The sequence below is a fragment of the Malus domestica genome, chromosome 05 (assembly GCF_042453785.1).
Source record: "Malus domestica chromosome 05, GDT2T_hap1".
In the NCBI taxonomy this organism is placed as follows: Eukaryota; Viridiplantae; Streptophyta; class Magnoliopsida; order Rosales; family Rosaceae; genus Malus; species Malus domestica.
In genome coordinates, this window is record NC_091665.1 from 43,817,993 (window position 1) to 43,844,719 (window position 26,727).

At 38.3% G+C, this 26,727-nt stretch overlaps 3 protein-coding genes across 4 annotated transcripts; 1 reads left to right on the top strand and 2 right to left on the bottom strand.

The window, feature by feature from the left end:
* Positions 1-1,377: 1,377 nt before the first annotated feature.
* On the bottom strand, positions 1,378-5,749 carry LOC103434742 (serine carboxypeptidase-like 31). The gene is made up of 10 exons (XM_008373099.4): positions 5,369-5,749; positions 4,626-4,733; positions 4,121-4,216; positions 3,815-3,907; positions 3,622-3,704; positions 3,229-3,516; positions 2,918-3,048; positions 2,153-2,248; positions 1,957-2,062; positions 1,378-1,811 (listed from the first exon to the last, which is right to left on the bottom strand). Exons 1-10 carry the CDS (start codon positions 5,658-5,660, stop codon positions 1,662-1,664), a joined length of 1,443 nt encoding a protein of 480 aa, XP_008371321.1. The 5' UTR covers positions 5,661-5,749; the 3' UTR covers positions 1,378-1,661.
* A 10,699-nt stretch (positions 5,750-16,448) lies between these two features.
* Positions 16,449-17,691, top strand: LOC103435059 (caffeoylshikimate esterase). The gene is given in 6 exon segments (XM_008373458.4): positions 16,449-16,929; positions 16,931-17,032; positions 17,034-17,181; positions 17,183-17,217; positions 17,219-17,285; positions 17,287-17,691. Coding segments are annotated over 6 exon segments (963 nt in total). The 5' UTR covers positions 16,449-16,666; the 3' UTR covers positions 17,635-17,691.
* Positions 17,692-17,963: 272 nt separating this feature from the next.
* Positions 17,964-26,418, bottom strand: LOC103434741 (helicase-like transcription factor CHR28). 2 transcript variants are annotated; one of them, XM_008373098.4, is made up of 12 exons: positions 25,941-26,418; positions 25,268-25,340; positions 24,664-25,062; positions 23,298-24,517; positions 22,641-22,712; positions 22,031-22,108; positions 21,041-21,935; positions 20,551-20,681; positions 20,142-20,363; positions 19,105-19,722; positions 18,781-18,990; positions 17,964-18,542 (listed from the first exon to the last, which is right to left on the bottom strand). In XM_008373098.4, the coding sequence occupies exons 1-12, from the start codon at positions 26,079-26,081 to the stop codon at positions 18,438-18,440; spliced, it is 4,164 nt and encodes a 1,387-aa protein (XP_008371320.1). In that variant the 5' UTR covers positions 26,082-26,418; the 3' UTR covers positions 17,964-18,437. The 2 variants fall into 2 exon arrangements, with proteins under 2 accessions (XP_008371320.1, XP_008371319.1); XM_008373097.4 differs by having other exon boundaries at positions 25,268-25,343.
* Between the last annotated feature and the right edge of the window lie 309 nt (positions 26,419-26,727).

Consider the following 26,727-nt stretch of genomic DNA (forward strand, 5'->3'; position numbering starts at 1 on the left):
AATAAACGAACAATATGGGGTCTCAAAGTTCATCAGATTCTTGTAGGGCATAACACATAAGGGGTGGTGAAATATATGGAGCTGAATAGGATCACATACAGTGGGTTTTTTTTATTTTATTTTTTTTTTTTTGTGAGAAGTGTCTCTCAACTTATGTAGGGATGAATTTCTTCAAATTCATTGTACAAAAAGTATGAATATTTTTATTTGTTTATGTAGAATTTTGCAAGGATGAGATATTTGTATCTTGTACATGATCCATGGCATAACTTTCGCTATAAGAAGACATCATATCTCCGTTACTATCTAATTAAACAAGCTTTGTAAGTGATCATTTTCCTAGTTGAGAAAGAGGACAAATTATATTTATAAAAATCTATATAATTAGTCCTCTTTTTGGAATAGATATCAAAACCGGGCACGAAAGTCGTTTGTGGATAAGGCATTTCTTGTTCGAATCCTTCTATATGTACGTTGAACTTCACCAAAATCCTGTATAGGCGTATCACTATCATCTCAAACATTGAAAAGGCGATATTATTTTTCACCAGGAGATATTTTCGTTTCCCTTAGTGACAATCAATGTTATAAATCGATGCCTCGGCCCATGGCCACACTTTCATTTGTGCACCGACTGTGTAGCTTAAAATTGTACAAAAACCATAAAAGACTTGTAGTTCAAGTGATTAAAAGTATTTAATTATTCTTGCACCTGAAGTCTTGCGTTTTAACTCCCTCTGCCTCCCATATTGCTTGTATCAATCAAAAGAAACTATGCAAAATGAAATTACCCTTGAGCCATTCCTGTAAGCTTAATGAGAGCTGCACATTTGTTTAGTACTTGCATGAGGGATTGAGATCATAAGAGTTTATGTATGACAATACTTGTTGGTTATTAAGGAATGTATAAAGACTAAAATATAACCTAAAGAAGTCCCAATGCAATTGGCATTAACCATTCTGATATGGATGCTTTGGATATTAGTGATAAGGGTTATCAAAATTGATAACTTTGATAAGGATTACATGATGGGAAGTATCCTTATCAAAGACCACTATTTACATTATAAATAAAGAGTCCCTACTCTCGCACAAAAAAAAAAATGCAAACAAAAAGATCAAGCCCCATTGATTGACAGTGCATACAGATAGTGTTGAGAGGAGAAGAACCTTTATTTTCTGCTGCAATGACTTCGCAAGGTTAGTGGTTAATTGGATATGTTGAGTTCTTTTGTTTCCGCTATATTTAAACTTACAATTCCATGACGGTGGCGTAATTGCCATTGAGCCCAATCAAATAAAACTAGTAATTGCAAGATAAGTTCTTTCAAACTCACCAACAGGTACTACGGAAAATTAGGTACCAAGGCATGAGAATGATATTTAAAGGGTGTATTTTGCGTTCGAGGTTCTGTATTCAATACTTGTAATTTCTTGAGACGTAGGGCCTTATTTTACATAAGAAATATTTGAAGGGTTTACCCCTCTTGATGTGTTAACTAACATTTTTTTTTATTCTCTATTTCGGCTATGGTCTTCAACTACATGTAGCCCAGCAATATATAGTTGGTATAGTACTAAGAGCAAAATCTTTTTGAGCCCTACACAGATCCATATAGGATTTTCTTAGTTAATTATCAGCATTAGTGACTTTACTATAGTTATACTCGAGCGGTTGGGAGAGGATCGCCGAGGAGAAAAGACGTGAACAATGCCAGTGAGTTGCTTGGTTTGAAGCAGGGAACTGCATGCCCAGCTCCTCTAAATGTTGCAAATGTAAGACCTTCATATTCTTGAAACCATCCACTAACCTGCAATGTATGTCACAATCCCAGTTTAATTTGGAAAGTTGAATTAATAGCGATAGAAAAAAGTTAAAATATCGTCATAGTTCTAAATTTTAATTATTTATGCCAACTTCAATGTTTAAAGCTATCTAATTAATTAACTAATTACCTGCTTCTCGTGGTACCAAGGCCTCCATGCCTTAGTAATAGGCAATCCCAGAGCACTTAAGCTGTATCTTGTGGAAAGCACTGGAACTCTTCCGTCTGTGTCTCCGCTGAGCCATCGAAAAGAAAAACATGAGCCAGGTTTTATAGTTTTCATCATATGTTATCTAATGAACAATGTTAAGGCAGGGAACATCTACCTGTACACCCATATTCTAAGTCCTGCTGCAATGAGTTTCTTGTATATAGGAAGAACAGAAGGCTTCGAATATGCCCAGTCCTCAAATATTTTTTTGCTGCAACCAAAATAGTTGAAGAACATGTTCTCAGCAAGTTGGAATATCTTGAATATACACACCTTAGAGATAAATAACCTTGGAAAATGTTGAAGATCAACACCAGCCCAATTGGTTTGAATTCTAGAGAATTCTTGCAATGGCCGGTGTATGTATATTAAACTAGAAACTTCTAGCAACATGTAAGTCAGTGGGTGTGTTTGTAATTAGAATGTACTAGAAACTAGGAAAACATAAGGCCAATTTGCAAAGCCTAGGTCGGTGTAGTGTGTGCATGATCATGCACTAGAAAATTCTAGTGATGGCATATGTCGGCAAACATGCCTATAAATATGTATGCATGTGTGTTGTTAATGTAACCAACAAGAAAATAGCCAAGTAGGCAACCAAGTGAGAGTGAGAACTAAGAGTAGTCTTGTGAGGAGTGTGAGCGGTTTAGAGTTTGTTTCTAGAAAGAGAGTGAGTGTCATTGCTTCTAAAGTGTCTTTGTGTCCTTTCGAGTGTTGTAATATTTTGTGTGTGTAAGACAAGTAATTTGTTTACTTGTGTTGTCTCTCCAACACTTGTGTTAGAGTTGTGTACTCTAGTTTTTCCTCAACAGAAAACATGCTAAAATTAATTATAACTGCTACTTTCAGAAAACAATGAGAGGGAGGCAGCGGTAATTACTTGCAGATGGTCCAGTTCTTGAGCCGGACACCATCACTAACGTGGAGGGCCTTTTGCACATCTGGTCTGTTATAAAAGGTTTTTGAATATCCATCGAGACATGGATCATAGCCACCCATAATCCTTGGCATCTGATATGAACAAATCATGAACTTTAACTAAATGTGCCTAAAACATCTGTTGAACCAAAAATTCGTAAGCATGTTCTAGTGAAACAAGCTGATATGTGTATCGCTGTATAATTAAGGACATAATATATCTGTATATTGCTGTACTGATTTATAAAATAAATTTAATAAATGTGTACTCACCATCGTAGATGTGCGTTTCATCATGACCTGCATCGAACCATCAGTTGAGCTTGCCGTATCACCAATGCAGACCGAGGTGTAAAGGCTGTAAATATCTATCTCCTTGTACTGTTTTAGCACTTCATCCACAGCTAGAGTACAATCCTTGTTACTCCAAGTATCATTTCTGTCGAAATCACAGCTTTCGCGTATTATTTTGTGAGTTTCGTCTGATATCACAGCATGACTCCAAGCATAATCTACCAGACCTCTCCAGTCATCAGCATCAGATGTTTCAGGATTACCCAGCTGTACATCAAACACAAAAAATTTAAATAACTTAATTTTTTTTTTTTTTTAATTTGATATCTAAACGGAGCTGGATCCTTTTTATTGTTTCCCAAATGACCATACCAGGATACCCTTGATATCAATATGAAGGGAAGGATTATTGTTCTTGTCATATATGAGCTCGGCGAGCTCTGGAACGTACTTTCCTGTGAACCAAAAAAAAACAAAAAAGAGAGAGAGAGAAGAATGAGAGTATACAAAGGGAAGTTCAGTTGCAGCACATGATCAAAAGGGTGCGGGACTGAGAGTGACATACCTGCATAACTCTCCCCAGAAATGTAGAAGGTCCTTGTTCTGTATGTTGGGAACTTGAGATACCACTTATGCAAGAAGTTATACGCATCATTCGCTGAATTAAATAATCCAAGGAACAGAATAAAAACAAATCAGACAACCAGATTAAAATCTTCTAAATAGTCATTAGACACATATTAGGTCAAAATATATAAATTCGTACGTTTGGAAATTAAATATAAACCGTAATACTTGTTTATTATTGCAAGTATAGTGATACCGTTTGCTAGGGAAATATACATAGCAATCAACTTTTGAAGTATCTGACCTGTAAACTCATCTCCGAGATTATCATAGTCCCTAGTTGTATTAGAATATGAAAAGCCAACCCCAACTGGAGATTCCAAGAATAACATATTGGCCTCTGCGTCATACACATGCAAATTTTAGGGGGCACAGTTATAGAGAAGCAAATGAGATGTTTAAGCGTAAAACATATTATAGAATCTTAGGTACAATCAATGATATATCCCCTTCTTTCTACTTCTCCCATCCCATGACTAGGTCACTTAATGAGAGAGATAGAGCGAGAATATATAAAACCGGTTGGATGGTAAAATCCTCCATAAAGTAAGGCTGAACCTTGGATGCAACCAATGATTTTTCTCCTAAGTGTTTCTAGTCACATGATAAGAGAGACTGAAAAAGAGAGATACAACTAATTGCAGAGCAGGACGGAGTTTTAGGCGCAACCATGCATTGATATATAATCTTCTTTTTGTTTCTTGTAACGTGTTGTTTGATAATGAAATTAATTTGAAAGTACCGAATACCTTTATTCCATGAGTAGTTATTAGATTTAATTCCACTTCCATCAGTGTCCACTATGAATGGACCAATCTCTTGGGTTGCTCCATATCCCACAGAAGAGCACCCAGGACCTGAAACATAAAGAATCTTGTCACCTCAGCATATAACATATGAAGCAAAAAGTTGTAGATGGGGATTGTGTATCATTGAAAACTCTTTGGATGAGTTGGAAAGGACAAAGGGATGACCTCCACTAAAGCAAGTACAATAGGAGAATTAACCACCCGATAATCTAATACAAACTTTATGTAATTGTTTATTAACACAAAATTAGAATGTTTAATATATATAGCATGACGAACTGTCTAAAGATTAGGAAACATGAAGATATCAAGGAACCTGTGCTTCCTCCTCCACACATGAAAGATTATGTATTTGGAATATAGATAATTGCATACAGACTTGGTCAAAAGATGGATATATGTACATATATATATATATATATATATATATATATATATATATATATATATAAATATAGCATGGAATACATCTATAACGCTAAAAACATAATTGCAAGTTGATCGATTAATAATTTTCCCTGATATAAGATGATTAGGCTGAAAATCCAGAAACAAGTTGATCATGTATAAATTTTTTCCCCAGGCGTAATCAAATTAATTAAGTGGTTTCAGTCAGATATCACCATGATTAAGGCACTGATCATATGTAATAGATAGTTTTGACAGTGCTCATGAGTCTTCACCTCCATTAAGCCACAACACAAGAGGCTTTCCATCTGGGTTGGAGGCAGCCTCATAAAACCAGTAAAAAAGAGCCCTCCCATTTGTTTCGTTCACGGTCACATAGCCAGCGTAGTGCTTGAAGTCTGCAGCAGGCTGGCCGGGCAAGTTGGTCACAAGGTCCTGAGTCCCCAGTGAGTTGTTGTTCAGTTTCTCAGTACTAGCCCTTTTTGTTCTACCCGAAACAGGCTCCACAAACAGCAGTGCAACGAGAGCCAAAACAAAGAAAGCCGTCGCTTTTGATACAATATTCATATTGTACTGTTGTATATATGGAAGTACAAAACACAAACTATAGCTTAGCAAGAGAGTCAGAGACAGCTACCATAAAACGAGGATGAAACATAAGCAAATCCACATGTTTCTATTTATAATAAACCATTCGAGGATGATAACAAAATTGAAAGGAAAAAAAAAGAGAAAAGAAAAAGAAAGTATATTTGGAAGACGAGTCCTACGTGGCAATTTAATTTTTTTTATTTCGTTGACGAATTTGGCGTTGGCATCTGACGTGGGTTAATTAGGTAAGCTCATGGTACTAGGGTATTCATGCAGGAGAAAGTGTGATAAGTGGTACGTCCATTCTCGTGTGTGGGTTGGTGGTGACTGATGAACAAACTAAGGGTGAGTTTGTTTGACATCACTAAGTCTCATTGGACTGGTTGGATTAAAAGTTAGTGAAATTCCATGTTTGTTATTGGAAGGGACTAGTTTTAATGGGCTTAGCTCTCACTCACAACGACCACCGACTTCGCTAAACGGTCTTAGCTAGTCCTCCCGCAAACCATGGGACTGCCAAGACCACATCTCTCGCGTCCTCGTCCTCTTTCTCGCGTCCTTCATCTCCGACTTACAACTCATATCACGTCCTCGTCATCTTCGACTCCTCAATTTGCAGAGATGGTAAACTCGATCATCAGCCACGGCAGCTGCAAAACAAAAACCAAATTGCAGCTGCAGAGAGCTCCGACTGTGGTGAAACCCCTGAGGAAGATCCTGCTCTGGCCGCATTCGATTTACCTTCAAGCTCGCCCAGGCCGACGCCTGCCAGGAGGTTTTCTTCTCTATCCTCTCTCAATTTCTAGTCAGACTTTTCTCTGCTGATTTAGGTCAAGATATGATTGTGTTTATTCGATCTTCAATTTGGTGGTTGGATGCTTTTTGCTCAATGTTTTGGATCGAGTAATTGAACTGAGTACGAATCAAATTCATATCAGCCCACTTTGCATGTTCAATTGGGATACTGATTTCCACCATTATTTTGTTGAGAGAGAGAGGGGGGGAGAGAGAGAGAGAGAGAGAGAGAGAGAGAGAGAGAGCTATAGAGGGTTTTGAGATTTGGAGGGGGTGTGATTAATTCTTCTGAAACTAGAATGATCCATGAGCTGGGCACTTGGAAAGGACAACAGCCATGGCAGGCAGTCGGTGAGATGAGGAATGTGGCTGGGAATTGTTTTTTATTTTTTTAAGATGAATTAGAAAATGACAACAAATGTGGGTAAATTTTATCAACTAATACGATTTTTGACGGCGTGGTATTTAACATTATTTTGGCATTAGATTTCTTTAGTTTAAAAAAAATTCAATTTTCCACTTATTTATATTATCTATGTACTTCTTAGTCCGATACTGTGCCAAACACTTCACTAAGTCAGTCTAGCTTAGTCTATCCTAAATCAATCCAGCTTAGTCCCTGAAGCTAGTCCAATCCAAAATAGTTCGGTGCAACAAACGCACCCTAAATGAATGAGTTCAAAACAATACACATATTTGATTCTGAAGCCTAATACGACAATTTCAAACATAGATGCGACGAATTTACTTGAGTGACGTTGTGTGTTCACCTAATTAATACGATAAATTCAAACATTCAACTCAAAACTAATAACCAATACAGTGAATAACTAAAGAAGGTAAAAATAATAAATATACAAGGCATGTTATTAATTTATATTCTCATGAATCTGTTTGGACCCAAATTTACACCATCGGCTCGTGCAATCAAGGCCGTTGAGTGAGCATAGCTCTCAATCGTTGGATGGAAAAGTGGAGATAATTTTTGTCAATATTAAAGGATAATATTATGATTTTTATCATAATAATTATCTTTTAATATGCATTATCCTAGCATTTTCTTCAACCAGATAAATATGATGTGAATTATATCCCAAGCGAGCAGTACAGTTCGAGTTGATTTGGGATATCTAATGGTATATGGAAGCTAAAAATGAATTTGAAATGCATTCATATAGGGTCAGGATGCATACCACAATAAAGGCGATGGCTTTGGGTGATGATGAGACAAGCCTAGAAGAGCTAGGTTTGTAATGATGACATAGGAAACCTAGGTAGGCTATGGTGATGGAAGTGATCGAATGGTTTTAGAAGGCTTCTGATGGAGGTTTTTTTTAATGAGATCAGAAGCCTAGGTGGGCTAGGTTTCTAATGTGATGTGGAAGCCTAAATAGGCTTTATTTTAGAAGTCGCGAACTACAATTTGAGGATATGTTTGGCTTTTGACGCGAATTAATTTCAGGAATTAGAGTTGCAATTAAACTCTGCAACATTATCTGACCGTGCAAAGCAAGTACGTCAGTCCTATAAATACAAATGCAATGGCAACGGAAAGTCCCCTCCAATTCAACACACAAACTACCCTGCGCAAATTCTCGCTCTACGCGAAACCTCTAAACAACCTTGAGATTTTTATTTTCTTTTTCGCCGACACATCTTCAGTTTAGATAAACAGCACTGTGAAGGCAACCGACGAACATCTTCAGTTTGGAAAAACAGCACTGTTGCCGTAGAATCAGCCGACCGCGGAACATCTTCAGTTTGGATAAACAGCACTGTGTCGAGGCAGACTGGTTATCTATCCAAGTCTCGGTCGAGAAGGATTTTCGAATCCTTATTGGCAGAGGTCATCTCATTAGCCTTCTCGGCGAAATGAGGTGTTACAAGTAACTACATTTGGCACATTGAAAGCCGAATTTGATATTGAACTTCACAGAACTAGCAGTCTTGTCTTCAGGCTCTAGAACCCGAAGGCCGAGACGTTTTCCTTCCTTGGCCGCAGTCGTAATATCAAGAAGTCAGCAGCGCACTCAACACAACATCAACTCATTTTACTCACCAGCTGAGCTCGGCCATTGAGTTGGCACGCCCCACACATAACCGAATGACGTAATTAGCTTATTAGTTACTCGGTCTGCTTGCTACGTAGGCTTGGTAGTTTTTAGTGTCAACATTTTGGCACGCCTAGTAGGACCCAGTGCTAAAACTACGAAGTTCACATGATAGATCAAGATTTCAATCAGGTTCCGTTGGAGATTTGGTGCCAAGTAAAGCATTGCTACAAGAAGAAAGTAAAACTCTTTGAGAAGTTATCTAGAATATGGGGACAATTTTTCGCTCCAGCAACAATCAAAATTCGGCCTAGGAAAATTGTCAAGACGGCCAAAGAAGAACCTAGGCCACTTGTTTGTTTGGTCGAGACTGAAAGTGTGGTAGGCCTAGAAGAAAAAATTCAAGTTTCTGAGCCAGAAATTGACTCAGAAAATGATTCATCAGAGGAGTGTTCCAATGACGAACAAGACTGATACATGGCTTCAAACCATAAAATCACATCGATTGATATGGTAATTGAAGACATAGACCTAGCCACCAAAACCACGCCAATCGATATGATTATTGGTGATAAAATCAATATGGAGAAATCCCGTTCGGCCAAGTTGCTCGGGTTAAAAGCAAAAATTGACGAAATTATTATGCCCGGGGAGCATAATAATTGTTCAACACATTCGGCAGCCGATAATAAAAAATATTTAGTCAAGTCAGAAACAATTGGAAAAAATTCTTTATTCGGCATGGTACATAATCAAATTGAGAATTTTGATATAAAAAGATCTCGGCTATGAATAAAACATCGTTGGCCTCCTCCTTATTATGGTTCAGTCATTCTTCTTTTCTTTTGTTGAAATAAAAAATGAATGAATAAATTATTTTCTTAATCATTCGGTCGTACAGGCCAAGACTCAAGAAAATAAGGGGGGGCAACGAGCGGTACGAACAGTTAAGCATATATGCAGCATATATTTGTATTGCAAGTCAGCATGTAGCTGCATTCGTTGTTCATTGCTTGATGCAGAAAAGTAGGAAAAACTGAAGACCGAGAATTGATGGTAGAGTGAGCTGCCGTTTTTCTCAGTCCCATTTTCTTTAGCTAATTTGACCAAATGAATGGGAAGTCTAAAGGTGTTGCGGCCAATTTTTGTCTCAGCTGAGGACCTTTTTTTTCATCAGCAAGTGGTTCCACTCGGTGGCATTTGTCAGGAGAAGAATTAGGCCACTACATCAGGCTACTTATATACTTATATATATATATATATATTATATGCCAACTGCATGGCCAACAGATTGCATTAGGCAATCAGGTTTATATATATATATATGGGCAGGTCAAGCTTCAGGAACGATTTTTATTGACCTCGGCCCCGCTTTACAACATTGGCAGAACATAGGTAATTTTAATGTCGAGGAACAAAATTTGTTTCGACAATACGATGAAATGTTGTTGGCTACGAACAGTGAATTTCCTTAAACATTTGGCTTACGAGCCGAAGTTCAAGGAAACTAGGGATACTTGAGAAAATAAGGGGGGCAACAAGATGGTGTGCTTGGCAAAATTTTGTCTGAACTATGGCGTGCTTGGTTTAAACAGTTGTTCCTTAGCCGAGCCGAGACAATTTTGGTCAAATGACAAAAGAGGTATTAGGCTTCAGCTGCTCTCCTTCATTTAAAAAAAAAAAAAAGTGTGATGTTCAGTTGGCTACTTGGCCACTAATTCAACACTGATTTGATTTGAATTAATGGGCATTTAATGATAAGGTTCATTCGGTGACCTCAGTGGAATTTATTCAAATGAGCCATTAAATTCAATGGTTGGAGTAAATGTCTGCCGCCGAAGAAATAGCTGAGGAAGACTACGGCGTTGGTAGAGCAGAGGTGTTATCGTCGAGGAAGAGTTTTCAACGATACAACGAGATTTTATGGTTTACGAATAATTAATTTCCTTAACCATTCGGCTTACGAGCCGAAGTTCAAGGAAACTGGGGGGCAATGTTTGGACCCAAATTTACACCATGGGCCCGTGCAATCAAGGCCGTTGAGTTAGCATAACTCTCAATCGTTGGATGGAAAAGTGGAGATAATTTTTTTCATTATTAAAGGATAATATTATGATTTTTATCATAATAATTATCTTTTAATATGCATTATCCTAGCATCTTGTTCAATAGATAAATATGATGTGAATTATATCCCAAGCGAGCAATACAGTTCGAGTTGATTTGGGATATCTAACAGTATATGGAAGCTAAAAATGAATTTGAAATGCGTTAGGATGCATGCCACAATAAAGGCGATGGCTTTGGGTGATGATGATACAAGCCTAGAAAAGCTAGGTTTGTAATGATGACATAGGAAACCTAGGTAGGCTATGGTGATGGAAGTGATCGAATGGTTTTAAAAGGCTTCTGATGGAGGTTTTTTCCTATGAGATCAGAAGCCTAGGTGGGCTAGGTTTCTGATGTGATGTGGAAGCCTAGATATGCTTTATTTAAGAAGTCACGAACTACAATATGAGGATATGCTTGGTTTTTTACGCGGATTAATTTTAGGAATTAAAGTTGCAATTAAACTCTGCAACAATATCTGAAGTACTTCAGTCCTGTAAATATAGATGCAATGGCAACGGAAAGCCCCCTCTAATTCAACACACAAATTGCCCTACGCAAATTCTCGCTATACGCGAAACCTCTCAACAACCTTGTGATTTTTATTTTCTTTTTTGCCGACACATTTTCAGTTTTGATAAACAGCATTGTGAAGGCAACCGACGAATATCTTCAATTTGGATAAACAGCACTGTTGCCGTAGAATCAGCTGACCGCGGAGCACCTTCAGTTTGGATAAACAGCACTGCGTCGAGGCTAACTGGTTATCTATCCAAATCTCGGTCGAGAAGGATTTTCAAATCTTTATTGGCAGAGGTCATCTCATTAGCCATCTCGGCGAAATAAGGTGTTACAAGTTACTACTTTTTGCACATTGAAAGCCGAATTTGATATTGAACTTCTTAGAACTAGCAACATTTTCTTCAGGCTCTAGAACCCGAAGGCCGAGACGTGTTCCTTCCTCGGCCGCAGTCGCAAAATCAAGAAGTCAGCAGCACGCTCAATGCAGCATCAACTCATTTTACTCACCGGCCAAGCTCGGCCGTCAAGTTGGCACGCCCCGCACACAACCTAAGGACGTAGTTAGCTCATTAGTTACTCAGCCTGCGTGCCACGTAGGCTTGGTAGTTTTTAGAGTCAACAAAATCTCAACAATAAATCTTTATCGGTTTTTTATTGGATGACTTGATAAGTAATTAACTTTTGACTAGTCATCTTGGATTTGCATTTATCATGTAATAATTGAAATTTGTTTGGAAAATAACTTTACAATGTGGAAGGATTCAGCTCTTCCACAGCAACTAGCACGACAAGTCCAAGAACACAAAGGAAAAAACTACACTGTAAATTAAAGGTCAATACATTTTAGCATTTTCTTATCCGCAAAGAATCAAATTAGGTATTGCAGTTAATGGTATATTTCTAATATAAAATTATCAATCTATAGGATTAGAGCAGATATAGAGGGAGATCAATCAGCAGTACAATGAAAAACCAGTGGTATTAGGCTTAGCTAGCATTACGTGGAAAACCAGTTATTAAAACAGATGGATGGGACTAGCACTAGAGTCCCATAGTAAGTACTATCTAAACCTAGGGAATCATTATCCTTAACTAAAGGTACATCGTTGTGACGCCGAAGCGACTGTTACAGAGTTTAATACCGATAATCGCCACATGTTCATGTTCATGATTGAATAAGGATAAACCAGGACAGCGCTGGTTGTGATCTCTTGGTGCATATATGATATATATATATCTGATAGATCATGGATCATGTTCTTGCCAGTCAATGATTATATCTCAAAGTGGAAAAGCCATTGTGGTATATATTCCAAATTGGTGGTGTTCTCTGAAATAAAATAGAAAAGGGCAAACAACTGCTCTCAAGAATCTCATCATCACAAAGTAGAAAGACGGAGCTTTGTGGCGAACCTTGTGCGTAATGACTCGTGAGTCTGGGGAAGGCAAAGTGGCGGAAAGGAATGAAAGAAACAACCAATTAAGCAAGTGGGGTTGAACAATGACTTGATTCCAACTTTATTAGTTGAAAATTGAGATGGAAATCATCTCTTAATTATTCAATTTGCAATCTAATTTTATCTTTAATTTGTTAAATCCTTGTGTAAGACATCTATACTTTAGAACAAACCCTAGTGGCTAATTTTCATGTTCACTCAGTACGACTCGAGATGTTTTAGGAAGTTTTATCTTTACTACAATTCCGATATTATGACAGAAGATTAGTAGTGAAAAGTGTAAACACAAATCTTTAAAAGCAATATTATTCTCAGTCCCAGCAGTGCGTTATCTCTTTCGGCACCAGAAAATACATCTCTGGCAAGGATTTGCCACATGCATCTAACCCCAGCTTAATGTGTACTGGCCAATAAGTCTCCGATTCTCCACCTATTTCTTTAGGAAACTATTTTCCTCATCTCACTTTTTGTGTTTTTTATTGCCACTCAGCTGGAGTTTAGTCAATGCAAATAGAGGAAAGTGCAAATCTGTGTTATGCATGCTCATTAGGATTAAACTAATCACCAGTCAACTTGTTACTCGAGTAATCAGAACACGTAATATTTATGCCCGCGTTCGCTGTATGCATTCAGTGCTCAGACTTCATCATCAGTTTTGCTACCAACCTTATGCACAATGAAGAAACACCTTTTCCCAAAATCAGAAACTCCACATACTTTAAGATTTCATTTGACCAATCGTGATCAGCACCAAGTCACCAAATGCTGAAAGGTTCAAGCTTGCTGTGTATTTTTTTGTCTTTCTATAACCCTGTTAGGTACGTAGCAAGTGATATGCATCAGCAATCTGATCAAAGTTGAGATAAAGCGCACTGATTAGCGATAACCAGCTCCAGGTTTGAAATCAACTTTACAAATTTAAAAATTCGGGATCAAATTTAACCCACTATGATCTGCAAGTGATATAGAGGATGTTTTGCACTAGAAAAACCTGCACGACATATACTTTATTATATAGAATTGAGAAGACAACACAATTCCCATTACTGTCGTTGTTGTCAACGTAAGATAAGCTTATAGTCTCAAGTTTTCTAGATCCCTCCAAGGTGAACCAGCCAGACACTTTCAGTATAAACTAGTAACTAGATAATGCGAACAGGATCACTGGATTTGTTTCTACTCGGAAGACTTGGATAATGCAAACCGGCCTAGGCTATTAGTGCCGTGGAAATCACTTATCACTGCCTTTACACTCGGTGAATCTATAGGGACTATTGGTTTTAAGATCTAGCAATATGTACTCTTGCTTATAATTTCTCCCTTCTCTTTTTGACGTAAGTTTCCTGACAATTAAACAAGACTTTTCATATGCGCATATGTCTGATGCATCAAACACTACAAATTTTCGTGCTACATGTCTCAAAATAATAAACAAAATAACAATGCTTGGGCCAATAATCTGCTACTAGCAGGACATTTATAATCTTCTGTCTATTGCCTCATGTTAATTACCTGCTTTTGGAGAAGAGCCATCTAATTAATCTCATTGGTTGGAAGAAGAAAAGGCAACGCCACTTGGTTTACATGTTAACACATTGCGAGTCTTTCTTACCTAAAAAACGATGTCACCAAGCAATTAAAATATTTAAAGAGGACTATCCGCATCATATCCATCCAGAAGCAGCTAACATACATTTTGAAGGGAGGAAAGGGGGGTACATTAGAATTCGTAATCATGTAATACTGAAAATTTTATATCTTAATCATAAAGTATAACATTTGGTTGAACCAGAAGCAAATCGTGCGCCTAATCCATTCATCCAATTAGTGTTGGTCCTATACTTCGTTCCACACTACAAAAAGCTAGCTTACACTTAGTGTTCTTTTTAGAGGGTAATATAACTGTGCATAAAGTTCTTCATTGGACCAGATTATGAATTATGATAGGCTTTCCGTCCGGGCGCATGTCGTTCTTGCTTACATAATGCTTTTTCTAGAACACATACTCGAACCTATAGATTTACATAAAAAGAACAAGATCTTCCATTACTTTTCCCAGTTGGTTGGTGTGAGAGTTATCTACTGCAAGATTTTATAAGAGATGATGATCATGTTGCCCTGCAAATCAAGTTGCATCCAATTAACTGAAACGTTAACTGATAATTAGATGAACAAAAAATGCAGCTGTTCTGTGCATTGATGGATTATACACATAGCACTATGTTACTTTCATCTTACTTGTATTCATGCAGTTATACTTCACTTCTGCATCAGTGTAAGAAGAAAATCTTCCCTAGACAGAAAGGTAACGCTGATTTTGGCACACTCCTCTTGTGAATCCTTTAGATTGTAGCTTTTCCATAAGAGGGAAGTGATTTTCGCATTTCCTTTTGTCCTATGCACCCTTTTTTTTTCTAGCCTTAAAATTGAATAAACTAAAGGAAAATCAATGCATAAAAACAAGAAACTAAGAGCGTGAAAATCACTACTGTTTTAATAATTTTACTAGACTACAGGAGAAGTGTCAAAGTTCTCTTGGATCCATGGTTCCACTTTTTAGAGGCAAAACAAATCTGATTAAGTGGCCGAACATTCGGACCATTAGTCAAATCACTTGGATAACCCAGAAATATTAGGTAAAAATCAACAACAGAAAATGTGGAATCTGCAGGAGACTTGTTCCACGTTATATCATCGGTAATATCTTAACTTTTTCGCATTTTAAAAGCTTCCTCAGTGCCCTTAGTGGAACCACTAATATCATACCGCCTCCAATAACTATGAACTGTGCTGCCTTTTGTCTTTCTTCTTCCCTTTTGCCCGTTCCAGTTTGACTCCACTACTGTCTTTTCTAATTTTTGTTTTTACGATAATGATTACTTTACATTGTTCAATATAATCTTTCGAGCTCCCTGTCACTCTTACACGAATTCAACCAACATGAATTATTCATTAAGATAAATATCATTCGGTTACAATATCATATATACGCCGGAGAAGCTGACCCATAAAAAACTAAGGCATAAGTTCCTAGCTGTAACGATTGGTATTAATTTGGTATTAATGCAAGGAGTGTGTCTTGGGTGTAGGTGTGGAGATATTTTTCAGTGTGATCGGTACACGGGGTGGTACATCATGTGTCACTATTCAAATGATGGGATATGTGTGCTAAAAAATTAATAACTTAAAAAATAAAATTTCCCACTACTTCTATTAAAACACGTAGTGTACCACTTGTGTACCCGTTACAATTAAAAATTTCTCCATGTGAGATGACACAAAAACCTTGGTCTTCCAAAAGGGTGTGTCTTGGGTGTCGGGGACAAACGTTTTGTAGTTTGTAGTTACTGATTTTTAGATTTACACAACTTGGAATTCTCCATGAAAACTAAAAGAAAACTACAATTAACCACCCTAGGCTTAATTTCTTTAACAATTTAACAATATGTCACCAACATCCAACTTTTCATTCGAAATCATGTTAACATAAAGTTTAATCACGTGACTTGCACGTCAAACATTTTGAGGTCAATTTTTGTCCATTCACAAGAAAATGAAGGTTAAAAACAAAAACACGAATGTTGTCAAATTTTTGTTACATTTCAAGGTCTGGAGACAGTTAAGTTTGCAGCTACAGGCAAATTCAACGTCGTCTAATCGGCTTCTCCAACATATACAATTGGCAAAAAAATGGATGAAATTTTTAGGAAAAGATGTTAGATGTTGAAGTCTTGAATTGATGATATTGACCTAATAACAGTTGGCTTACAAGTCACGTTACCAAACTTAACGAAAGCGTCTATGAAAATTGGATGTAAGTGACACATTATCAAAATTAAACTAAAAGTTGAAGATAATAAACTGATAATTACCCTATTATCAAAGTGAAAAAAATACAAAAAAAAGTCGAGATATTACTCGTGCAATTTTCGAAAAAAGGAAAGTAGAATTAAAAATGAAAAAAAATAAACATCCTTGAGTCACAAACCTGCTGAACCGAGGGCGAACACAACTCGAGCAAATCAACATCAAGCCAACCTAAAAAACAATGGAAAAGTCATATCCTTCTCTCTCATCACTCAGTCGTCGGCTTCTCTTGAAGCAGAGCAGAGGAGCAAAAGCACTTCCAACGACGGAGGAACAAGAAATCCTCACCACCACCACCACCCCAACCCGACTCCCCAACTACTGGGGCACCACACCAGAGCAAGACTACTACAATCTCCAGGGCATCAAATCCTCCAAATCCTTCTACACCTCCCCCAGAGGCCTCAAGCTCCTCACCCGCCAATGGCTCCCCCTCCGTCGTCCACGTCTTTATGGTCCACGGCTACGGCAACGACATCAGCTGGACCTTCCAAGCCACCCCGATTTTCCTCGCCCAAACCGGCTTCGCCTGCATCGCTCTCGACCTTGGGGCTAGGCGGCTCCGACGGCCTCCGCGCCTTTGTCCCCGACGTTGGCCTTGTGGTCAACGACTGCGTATCATTCTTCAATTTGGTCAAACAGCAGGACCCCCAATTTCATGGACTCCGCTGTTTTTTATACGGCCAGTCCATGGGCGGGGGCGGTTTGCCTCCTCATGCACTTCGCCGCCCCGGCGGCGTCAGAAGAAATGGGCGATAGTCCCCACCGCCGACCTGATTTGGAAGTCAGTGAAGGTGGAGGGAGAAGAAGATCGTGGCGGAGGTGAATCCGGCGAGGTACCGGGGAAAGCCGAGGCTGGCGGCGGTGGTGGAACTGCTGAGAGTGACGCAGTACGTGAGCGAGGGATTGTTGGACGTGAGCCTTCCGTTTATTGTGTTGCACGGCAGCGCTGATGTGGGGACGGGCCCGGAGGTGAGCAGGGCGTTGTATGCGGCGGCGAAGAGCGAGGATAAGACGTTGAAGATTTATGAGGGGATGATGCATTCCTTACTCTTTGGGGAGATTGATGAGAATGTGGAGGTTGTGAGGGGAGATATTTTGGGTTGGTTGAATCACCGGTGCGGCGGCGGCGGCAAAAGAGATGAATGACGTGAGATTCTTGCATTAATGCCTAATTGTTACACGTTCAGAGTTCGATTCACTGGATTCCCCGCCCTTTCGAACTTATGTATATCTCTAGAACTTACATTTCACACCGAAGCCATTCACTTGTAAATGAGGTCTCAAGGTCGCAGATTCAGCTCACTCAAATGGCGAGTTCTTATCACTGACAAGAACTCGCCATTTGGTATCAAAATACCAAAAAAAACCAAAACCTGGTCTCAGTCATCCCATCTCGAATTGTCACGAATCAACAGGGCAGCAAAGTAGCAACAAATCATTAAAAAAATAAAAAAATAAAAGATCAACAACACGGGTCACCAAAGTTTTAGAGTATCACCACCAAATCAGTATTATACAGAGCGATCACCAAGCCGAACTTTTGTATAAATCATAACGAAGCAGAGAAACTAATAGAAGATGAACCAAGGGAAATACCCTCTACGATTTACAAATCGGCGAGAAACGAATCTTCTCAGCTTTAATTGCTGTAGACTACCTACTATTCCACATCCTATACAGTATGATGGACAACGACGAGGACGGGTAAAGAATAGAAATCGTTAGATGAAATTTGTGGGGAAAAGAATTGATCATGTGATTCTATACAGACTGTTAACATAATCTTCGAGTTGATAGCCCCATACGCTGCTACTTTTCAGATCTATTGTCAGATAATCTTCGAGTATCAATCCTGCTGCTGCCAATGCCAAAAAACAAAACAAACCTATCGACATACCTTTTTCTGTTAGCAAAACCAAAATCTCCTCGACCTATAAAGTTCTCTCTAATCACATCATAAACAGGTACTTGAGATCCTCTACCGTCAGGCGAGTCTGTCCACCACCTGTTTTATCCTCTCCAAACGCAGACGATACCATCTCTCTCTTCTTTTGCTGTGGAAATCAACCATGTGTATCATAGCATCAGAATGGCAGTACAGGAGAATACACAAATTAAATTATCAGTCTAACAACGAAATATGTAAAAAACAACGGCCCTACAGTATTTTGAAGTGCAAACTTGAACTGAAGCAATGAATTTTTTTAATCATATTCAATCCTATTTTGTAGTGATTAAGAAAATTAAACTATAAACAAGAAGAAAAATTACAGAAGAAATCAAGGGCAGTACCTGAAGGGCTAAAATTCGATCTTCGACAGTATCTCTAACGGTCAAACGCAAAACTGTAACAGGACGAGTCTGCCCAATCCGATGAGCTCTATCAATTGCTTGATCTTCTGTGGTAGGATTCCACCAGAGGTCCAAAAGAAGAACATGACAAGCTGCAACCATGTTTAGACCAAGACTAGCTGCTTTCAAAGACATTATCATGACTGTCACCTACACGAAGCAGGGTCAAACTTCAGAACCATTGGGGCCAAATGCAAATACCAACTAAAAGATTATTTTGAAGATAATATCAAAGATCCAAGATTTCCTATTATTTCCACAAACCTCTGGAAGGGTGTTAAAATCCTTGACAGCTTTATCCCTAGCTGTTACTGACATTGTTCCATCGAGTCTTCTGTACTCAATGGAAGATGTTTTAAGACAATCTTCAAGCAAGTCCAGCATCCTCGTCCACTGTGAAAAGACTATTGCTTTTTCTCTAACTACCTTCTTTGAATTCTGAGGATTAGTCACCAAATCCAAGTTCTGTCTCTTAGGAACGTCCTCAGGTGGTTCAACCACACAAATATCAGAAGACTTTTCGGAAGAGTTGGCATTTCTATCAACTGTGTCTTCTATGCAACTATTTCCAGAAATACAACCCTGTGGTTTACACATTGCGCAGAGAACGTCAAGGGCAGCCTTAATCTTGGAAGAGTTGTACGAGCGATCCTCATAGAAAGTCTCTACAGCATCAAAAACTTCAGAACCAATGCTTTCTGGATTAGTCTGGTCAGAAAGAGAACTGTTCAAAGTGGCTTTTGAAAACACTGAAGAAGCGTGGAGTCGAACTTTGCAATTTGTGCTTGGGCACTGGTTGTCATCGCCAGTAAGATGTTCATTAATGCATTGGCTACAGAAGACATGACCACATTCGGAAACAACAGCATCTTCAGGCGGATCCTAAGAAAATAAAAACTGGGGTGTCAGCCGGACAGCTCGGAATGGTCTAATGTTCTATATAATTTATTCAAATATTGACTTTTTTTACCATTCCTAGCTAATTCTATTAAAAAGATTCCTAACTGTACTCATCACAAAAAATACAATAAAGAATTTGTAAAAGAAACATCAGGTATAATTATACAAAATTTTCACCTCAATGGCATTTATAAAGATACAAGAGCAGTATCAGATTTAATATGCTCTGCATGGAAGATCCTTTAAAAAAGAAAAGTATGCTCCACAAGAAAGTATATCACAATAACACAGTGAGGCTATACCAACTACGCATATTAATTTGGAAAATCAGAAAATGCCATCCAACCATTTTAAAATACAAATAAGGAAAAGAAAAACAGATGTTAACAGTAAACACTTACATTGCAGATGCTGCATATTGCCAAAGAAGCTTCTAAACAATTCAGAAGGGATTGTTGTTTATCACGAGGAAGTTTCTTTGCGTTCTCAACTGAAGATCTCCATAAAGAATTTGAATCATACCGTCTAACAAGAAGAGGGTGATCACAAGCTTGTCGAAGACGCAAAAGCATCAACAAAATGTTAACATAATTTTGTTTAACAGTTCCAGCAGCTGCATATTCCTGACGTGAAGAATAGATATTTTAGAAAATGACCAAAAGGAATTAACATGGATACCTCATGCTCTGAAAAAGACTAGAAAAGAAAAAAAGCCAAAAGCCTCCTTTCAAGAGGAAAAAAGGGCATGTCAGAAAAATATGAAAACAAAACTGATATCAACACCAACATTAGCTTTGTACTAAACCATACTTCAAACTGAGCACGTGAATCAGCCTCTAGCCTCGAGTAGAAATCCCGTTCTTCCTTCGAAAACTCCACCCTTTTCAATTCTATAGATTTAGGTGGTAAAGTAATAATAGGTTCTCCGTCAAGAAGTGTGCCTACAGCAAGAAATTACCATCAGATGGAGATAATCAATACTGATTAAAATGGAAGTTGACTATAAGAATTTTAGTGGAAAGAAAATGATGAAACTTGGTTTCAATTTAAAAGCAAGTTCTGAAAGGAAATGCCTTGTGAATTCACTTCCGACCACAGAACTTAAGCTTAATAAATCATAATATATACCAGAAAATAAGAATGACTTGTAAAAGATAGTTCACTCAGGGCTAAAATCAACACATACCCAATGAATTTTCCAAAGGCACCAAAAAAACTAGCAAAGTATTATTATCAACCTAAGATTATTTTTATTCAAGGAGAAACAATCAATGAACAGATATAATATATTTGGTCCCACCTTTAGTGCGGCGTAACATAATTGTCTTCAGAACAGCTTGAAGTTTTCTGTACCCTTTTGTTGGATTCCTATTGATTGGGACCTTAATTGTAGAGCAAAATGACTTGTATACAGCATAAGGGTCGTATTTTAGAAATCTGAAGTAGCTATAAAGGTCATCAATTGCATTCTGGATAGGAGTCCCTGATAAGCACCACCTACGTTTCGCACGAAGACCCCAACAGGCCCTAGCTACTTGAGTTCTGTGATTCTTAATACTCTGAGCCTCATCCAGAACAACCCTAAACCATGCAACCTTAGCAAGAGGGCGAGCAACAGAATCGAGCACAGCACTCTCTAATCCCTTTTTACCTTTTGAGCCTTTATTTGCAGAATTTTGAGGGTATTTCCTTTTCTTACTGTAATGTGGACCATCGTACTCATCTCGCTTTCCTTTCTCCTCATCGTCGTCATCAACAAGAGGCTGCTTAGGAACCTCCATGCTGACAATTGAATATGTTGTGAGAACAACATCATGCTTAGCCAGTTCCAAAGGATCCCTTGTCCGGTTACATCCATGGTAAACTAGCACCGAGAGATTAGCTTTTTCAGTTACCTTGTTCTGCAGCTCCTCAGCCCATTGCCGGAGGACACTCGTGGGACAAACAACAAGTGTTCCAGCAGCTGGCCTTCCCTTTGCTTGTATCAAAGGTTTTATGCTCTCATTTGGAGTTCCATTTGAAATAACTTCATGGGCATCAGCATGTTGCTTCTTTCCACCAATCTCAAAAGGCATATCATCGTCATTGTCCAAATCCAGAGTTTCCAGCTTGTGCATTTTTACATCTTGACAAGCTCCAGATGAAGGCCTTTCCTTAAGTATAAGTGCAATTGTTGATATTGTCTTTCCCAATCCCTGAAAAATGAAAATCAAATATACATAAGAATATTAGACACAAGTACTTGAAAGATGGAAGTGGTGATAGCTAATCAATACTGAATAGTATAGACCTGATCATCAGCAAGAATTCCTCCAGAACAGTGCAAACTTGCTGTCTCTTTCTGAACCATCCATGACAATGCAATTCTCTGCCCAGGACATGAATTAAACTTAGATGGACCCTTTTCAGTGCATTCACCACAGACACACGTATAAAACCAGACTAGGCACAGTGCAGTAGACTCCTTGGAAGGAAAGGATAAAAACCAACTAATAACTATTCCAAATAACAAGATGCGTATGACTTTTAAATCAAATCCTAAACATTAAAATAGAGTGCCAAAACACTTAACTGGCAGCTGAAATAATCCAACTTCTAATTTAAGCTAGAAGATTTTGATTCTGTAACAAGAACCATATTGTAAACCTCCATAAACTATTTAAAGGAACATGTGAAACTGGAAACTTTTTTTCTTGTCTATTTAAATACAATAGAATAACCCTTTTCTTTACAATAGAAACAAGGCAATAAACATGTATCCACATTTATTTTAGTTGATATCACTATACCAGAAAACAGATACTTATCAAATTCCCAGTAGTCCCCACATTTGCCTTTTTACAGGTTGTTCAGACTATATTTATCTAGAATTAAAGTCAAGAGAGGGTAGAATTCAAAACCTGGTGCCGTAACAGAGGAACTGCTAAAAGTCCATCCGGTGGAATAGCTTCTGACTTGGGCTGTGAAAGGTCCTGCACACAAAATTCATCTCAGCAAGGTTTCAGATCTCAACTTTCAGTGATGGACATGAGTACTTTCAATTTTTCTCACTAAAACAGAGAACCAAAACTATATACAGGACACAATGCGGGAACATGATAGAATTTTGAAAAGTATTTCAAAAACTAGCCATCAAAATATAAATTCTGATGACCCATTTTATAATATAAAAGCTACTTGATCAGTCAACAATTTGACACAGAAAAAGTGAGCCATCTATACAAAAGCTACATAATAAATCAACAATTTGACACAAAAAAAGTGATCCATCTAATAATATAGCCACTTACTAAATCAAAAAAAAAGAGTGATTCAACTTTAGGCTACATTTACCAGAAAAATAAAACAAAGCAAATGTCTGACTCAATTTAACGGGCCACAAGACCCACGAACTGATAGGCATTGTGGGAAGCATGAGATTTAGGGAATGACAATACCGTGCTTGTTCAGGGTGTAAATGGCAGTTAAATAACAAAAACAAAAATAATGCAAAAGCAAATTTTCAGGATTTCCAGATAACCACTGTGAGGAAATAAAATTCCAAACTAAGAGCTAACCTGCAACGCTGCTCTCAAAATCAATTGTTCATCTCGTGTCTTGAATCTCATGCCTCCCACTCCTGAGTAATGACCACTCGGCGTCAATTGTTGCGAATTAACAACAGTATTTCCAAGTGCTGGAGACTGATACACGGGAGCAGCGTAACTAGTATTGCTAACCACTGAAGAGCGATTTGAGGGTGCAGGATGACTGTTATCTTCAATTATACATACATCAACATCATCCTCTGCAGGGGATTTGTCAGAGAAGTTACTATGAATTGATTCAGGGCTGACTTTCGAAAAATGCATGCTCTTAGAATGAGTTACTTTGTCGTTCATGTAACCCTGATTCCTAGATGAAGTGAATGGCTGAGCACCTGGAAAATAGGCATTTGAATTCACAGATTGACCATCAACAGGGGATGTGGAACTTCCATTCCTAAAATCTTGAGAGTGACAAGCTCTCTTACATGCAGCAATCATGACTTCATCATCATCCACTGAGTTACCAAGATTCTGAGTTGATATACCAAAACCAGACTGCTTTGAGTCTTTGTCAAAAAAGTGATCATCAGCACTATAAGACTGTCTACTGACAGCTTCATCCATGCCTCGAAAAGATTGACGCATAACGCTACTTGGTGCAACAAACTCATCAATCTTTTCACTTTTCAAACCATTCATTTCCTTTTTGCTTGACATGTATGTCTGGTTAGAACACAAAGGCTCAACTGATGCCTTGTTGTCAGCAGGAAACGAGTCAGCATCAAAAGAAGAATTTCCACTGATTGCTGACATACAATTACCGTATCCAAAATTCCACTGGTTTCCATTTAAAACATCAATCATTGAAGGCTCAAAAACAGATTTAACAGTTATCCCCTCCTGGCCATTTAAATTCATCTTGGTAGTTGAGCATGAACTATCAGTTGGAAACTCCCCTGATTCATCCTTCACATTAGGCATCATTTCTTCGTTACTCGGAAAATAATACCTAGTAGGACTATGATGCATTAAGGCATCAGTGAAATATGTATTATCTAAGCTCCTGCCACACATAGCTGTATAAGGGTCGCTGAAAACATCAGAATTTTGACAGAGGGTAGAGGACATTTCCATAGAAGTGCAGGAATTATTTTCAGATAGCCCTAAGGTTTCCGTGGTATTTTGCCCCAAATTGAAATAGGTTCTAGAATTTAAGTCCATGTTCTCAATACCAAGGCATTGTGAAGCATCTGCAATCACAAGACATAAATTAGTCCTTCCACCTCAAAATTTAAAAACAATACAAAACATATATGCAATGATCCACATCAAAACTTCAAAGGCCCAGAAATAATTCATTAGTCCAGTTTATAACCAGGTTGAAATATTAACTTACATTCAGATTCAGCTTTCCCTGGCACATCAACTTCCCCCTGCAAGACATTCAGATCTCTGTGGTTCAAAATGTGATTAACATGCCCTTCAGAAAAACTAGATGCCGTGCTACATGGCTGTGAAACTGCAACCCTCTCTGTAAAGCAAGTCTCGTTGGCTGGAATCAAGGAAATCCAGTCTTTAAGACTTGCAGAGTACGTATGCCCGGGAGAACCAGTGTGTGACGATGGTTGCATTTCTTTGTAATCAAAATTCATGTCATGGTTCCCTTCATAATCAAAAGAGCCATCTTGACCCCCTGCCCCATAATGAGAAGCTTCCGATCTGTATGGAGGATTCCATGAGCCTGGACCCATTAAATTTGTTTCTAAAGGCGGTTCTTCTTTTACTGCTTGAGATCCTAAACCACCACCAGAGAAACAAGTATTCGGATGTAGTCAAATGTAGATGTTTGTAATATAGATGTTCCAGAATACCACAAATTCTAGAAGATAGCGATATCCTACTACAAAACTGAGCTGAGAAAACTATGCCATGTATGGGAGAAACAATAAAACGTTAAAAAAAAAAAAAAAAAAGCTATAAAGTCAAAACAAAATACTTACCGCTTAGGAGTTGAGCATCGGAAACGGCTTCAGCTTCCAATCGATTTTCCAATGACAAATTCTCTGGACAACTCTGCTGTTAATATTCGAAAGTTCAGCATTAGGCTAGAGACAATAATTAATTGAGTAAAACGTTGAACATGAAAAAGGAAGACATCTGTAATTCTTATCGAAACTCGGCATTAACAAAAAGTGCTCAACGAAAAGCTCCAAGGTCTAGTTAATTAAATGTATCAACAAACAAGAACAAGAAAGGAATGTTAGAATTTATCTACAACAACAAAACGTCATGTCCATATGCTCATAAACCCCTCTGGTGCTTCACCTTAGTAAACCCATTTCTACTACTAATTTACAAAGACAAAATCTTCAAAATTTGATCGTTCTTATCCACTACACCACGATTTTTTCAGTAATAACCAGCTGAGATTAAGTGTTTCCACTAGAATTGCATGCAAAATCCTTCACCATGCACAAACACATACACGTACAGACTACAAGATCAATCTTAAGTCGCACCCAACGGAACCAAAAGCCCATTCCCACAGGAATAACAAAACCCACACCAGACAGCCATATCTTTCACAGCGCAGCCAAACGTCGCAAAAAAAATATTCAAAGCTCCCAACAAGTTCAATCCTTTTCCAATACAGTACTAATACCGAAAAATTACCGTGGGTTCTTCATCGAGAAGGCGATAGAGCGTGTCGACATCTATGCACATCTCGTCGCCGTCATCGTCGAATTCCTCTCCTGCAAATCCATCGGCGGCCGGTAACTCGTTCCAATTCGAGCAGTCCTCCGCCTTCAACATACTTTGAAACCCTAACCCTAACCCTAGCTTGTCCGCACTTCAACGAAAAATCCCTAACCAGAAGCAGTCAAATTATACTCGGAATTCCGAAACGAAAACCTGGATCCGAGCAATTGCAATCGCATTCTCAACGAAACCGCCCCCGAAATTCCCAAGAAATCGACCGCGGAGAGAGGGAGAGACAGAGAGAGAGGAGGCAGCGTTTGGATCGTTGTCGATGTGAAGGCGTCTGAGAAAGTTCGCGATGCGACTTTTGATTTATTTAACTATTTATTTTGCTTTATGTCGACAAAGTCTCGCGCGGATCGTGAAGAATGCGGTGGCGCATGTTTAGATTGGGTTTTGGGGGACTTTAGGGGTGCGCAGGATAAGGACTCGTTCCCCTCTCTTTTTTTATTTTTATTTTTTATTTTTTGGGATTTCGTCGGAAACTTCTTGGTTCGTATAATTATTCGCCGGGTTTTTTCGCTTTCCTACTCGAACCTGGAATTTGGGGGGATTTTGATTTATTTTCGGAAAATGGATTTTGATTTGATTATTCGCTGCGCTTTCTCGATGGTTGGATTCTATCGCCACGCCGTCAGTCACGCGTCCAAATTGTTGTGCGTACTATGCAAGATTCTTATGCCTAATTTCTTTAGAAATG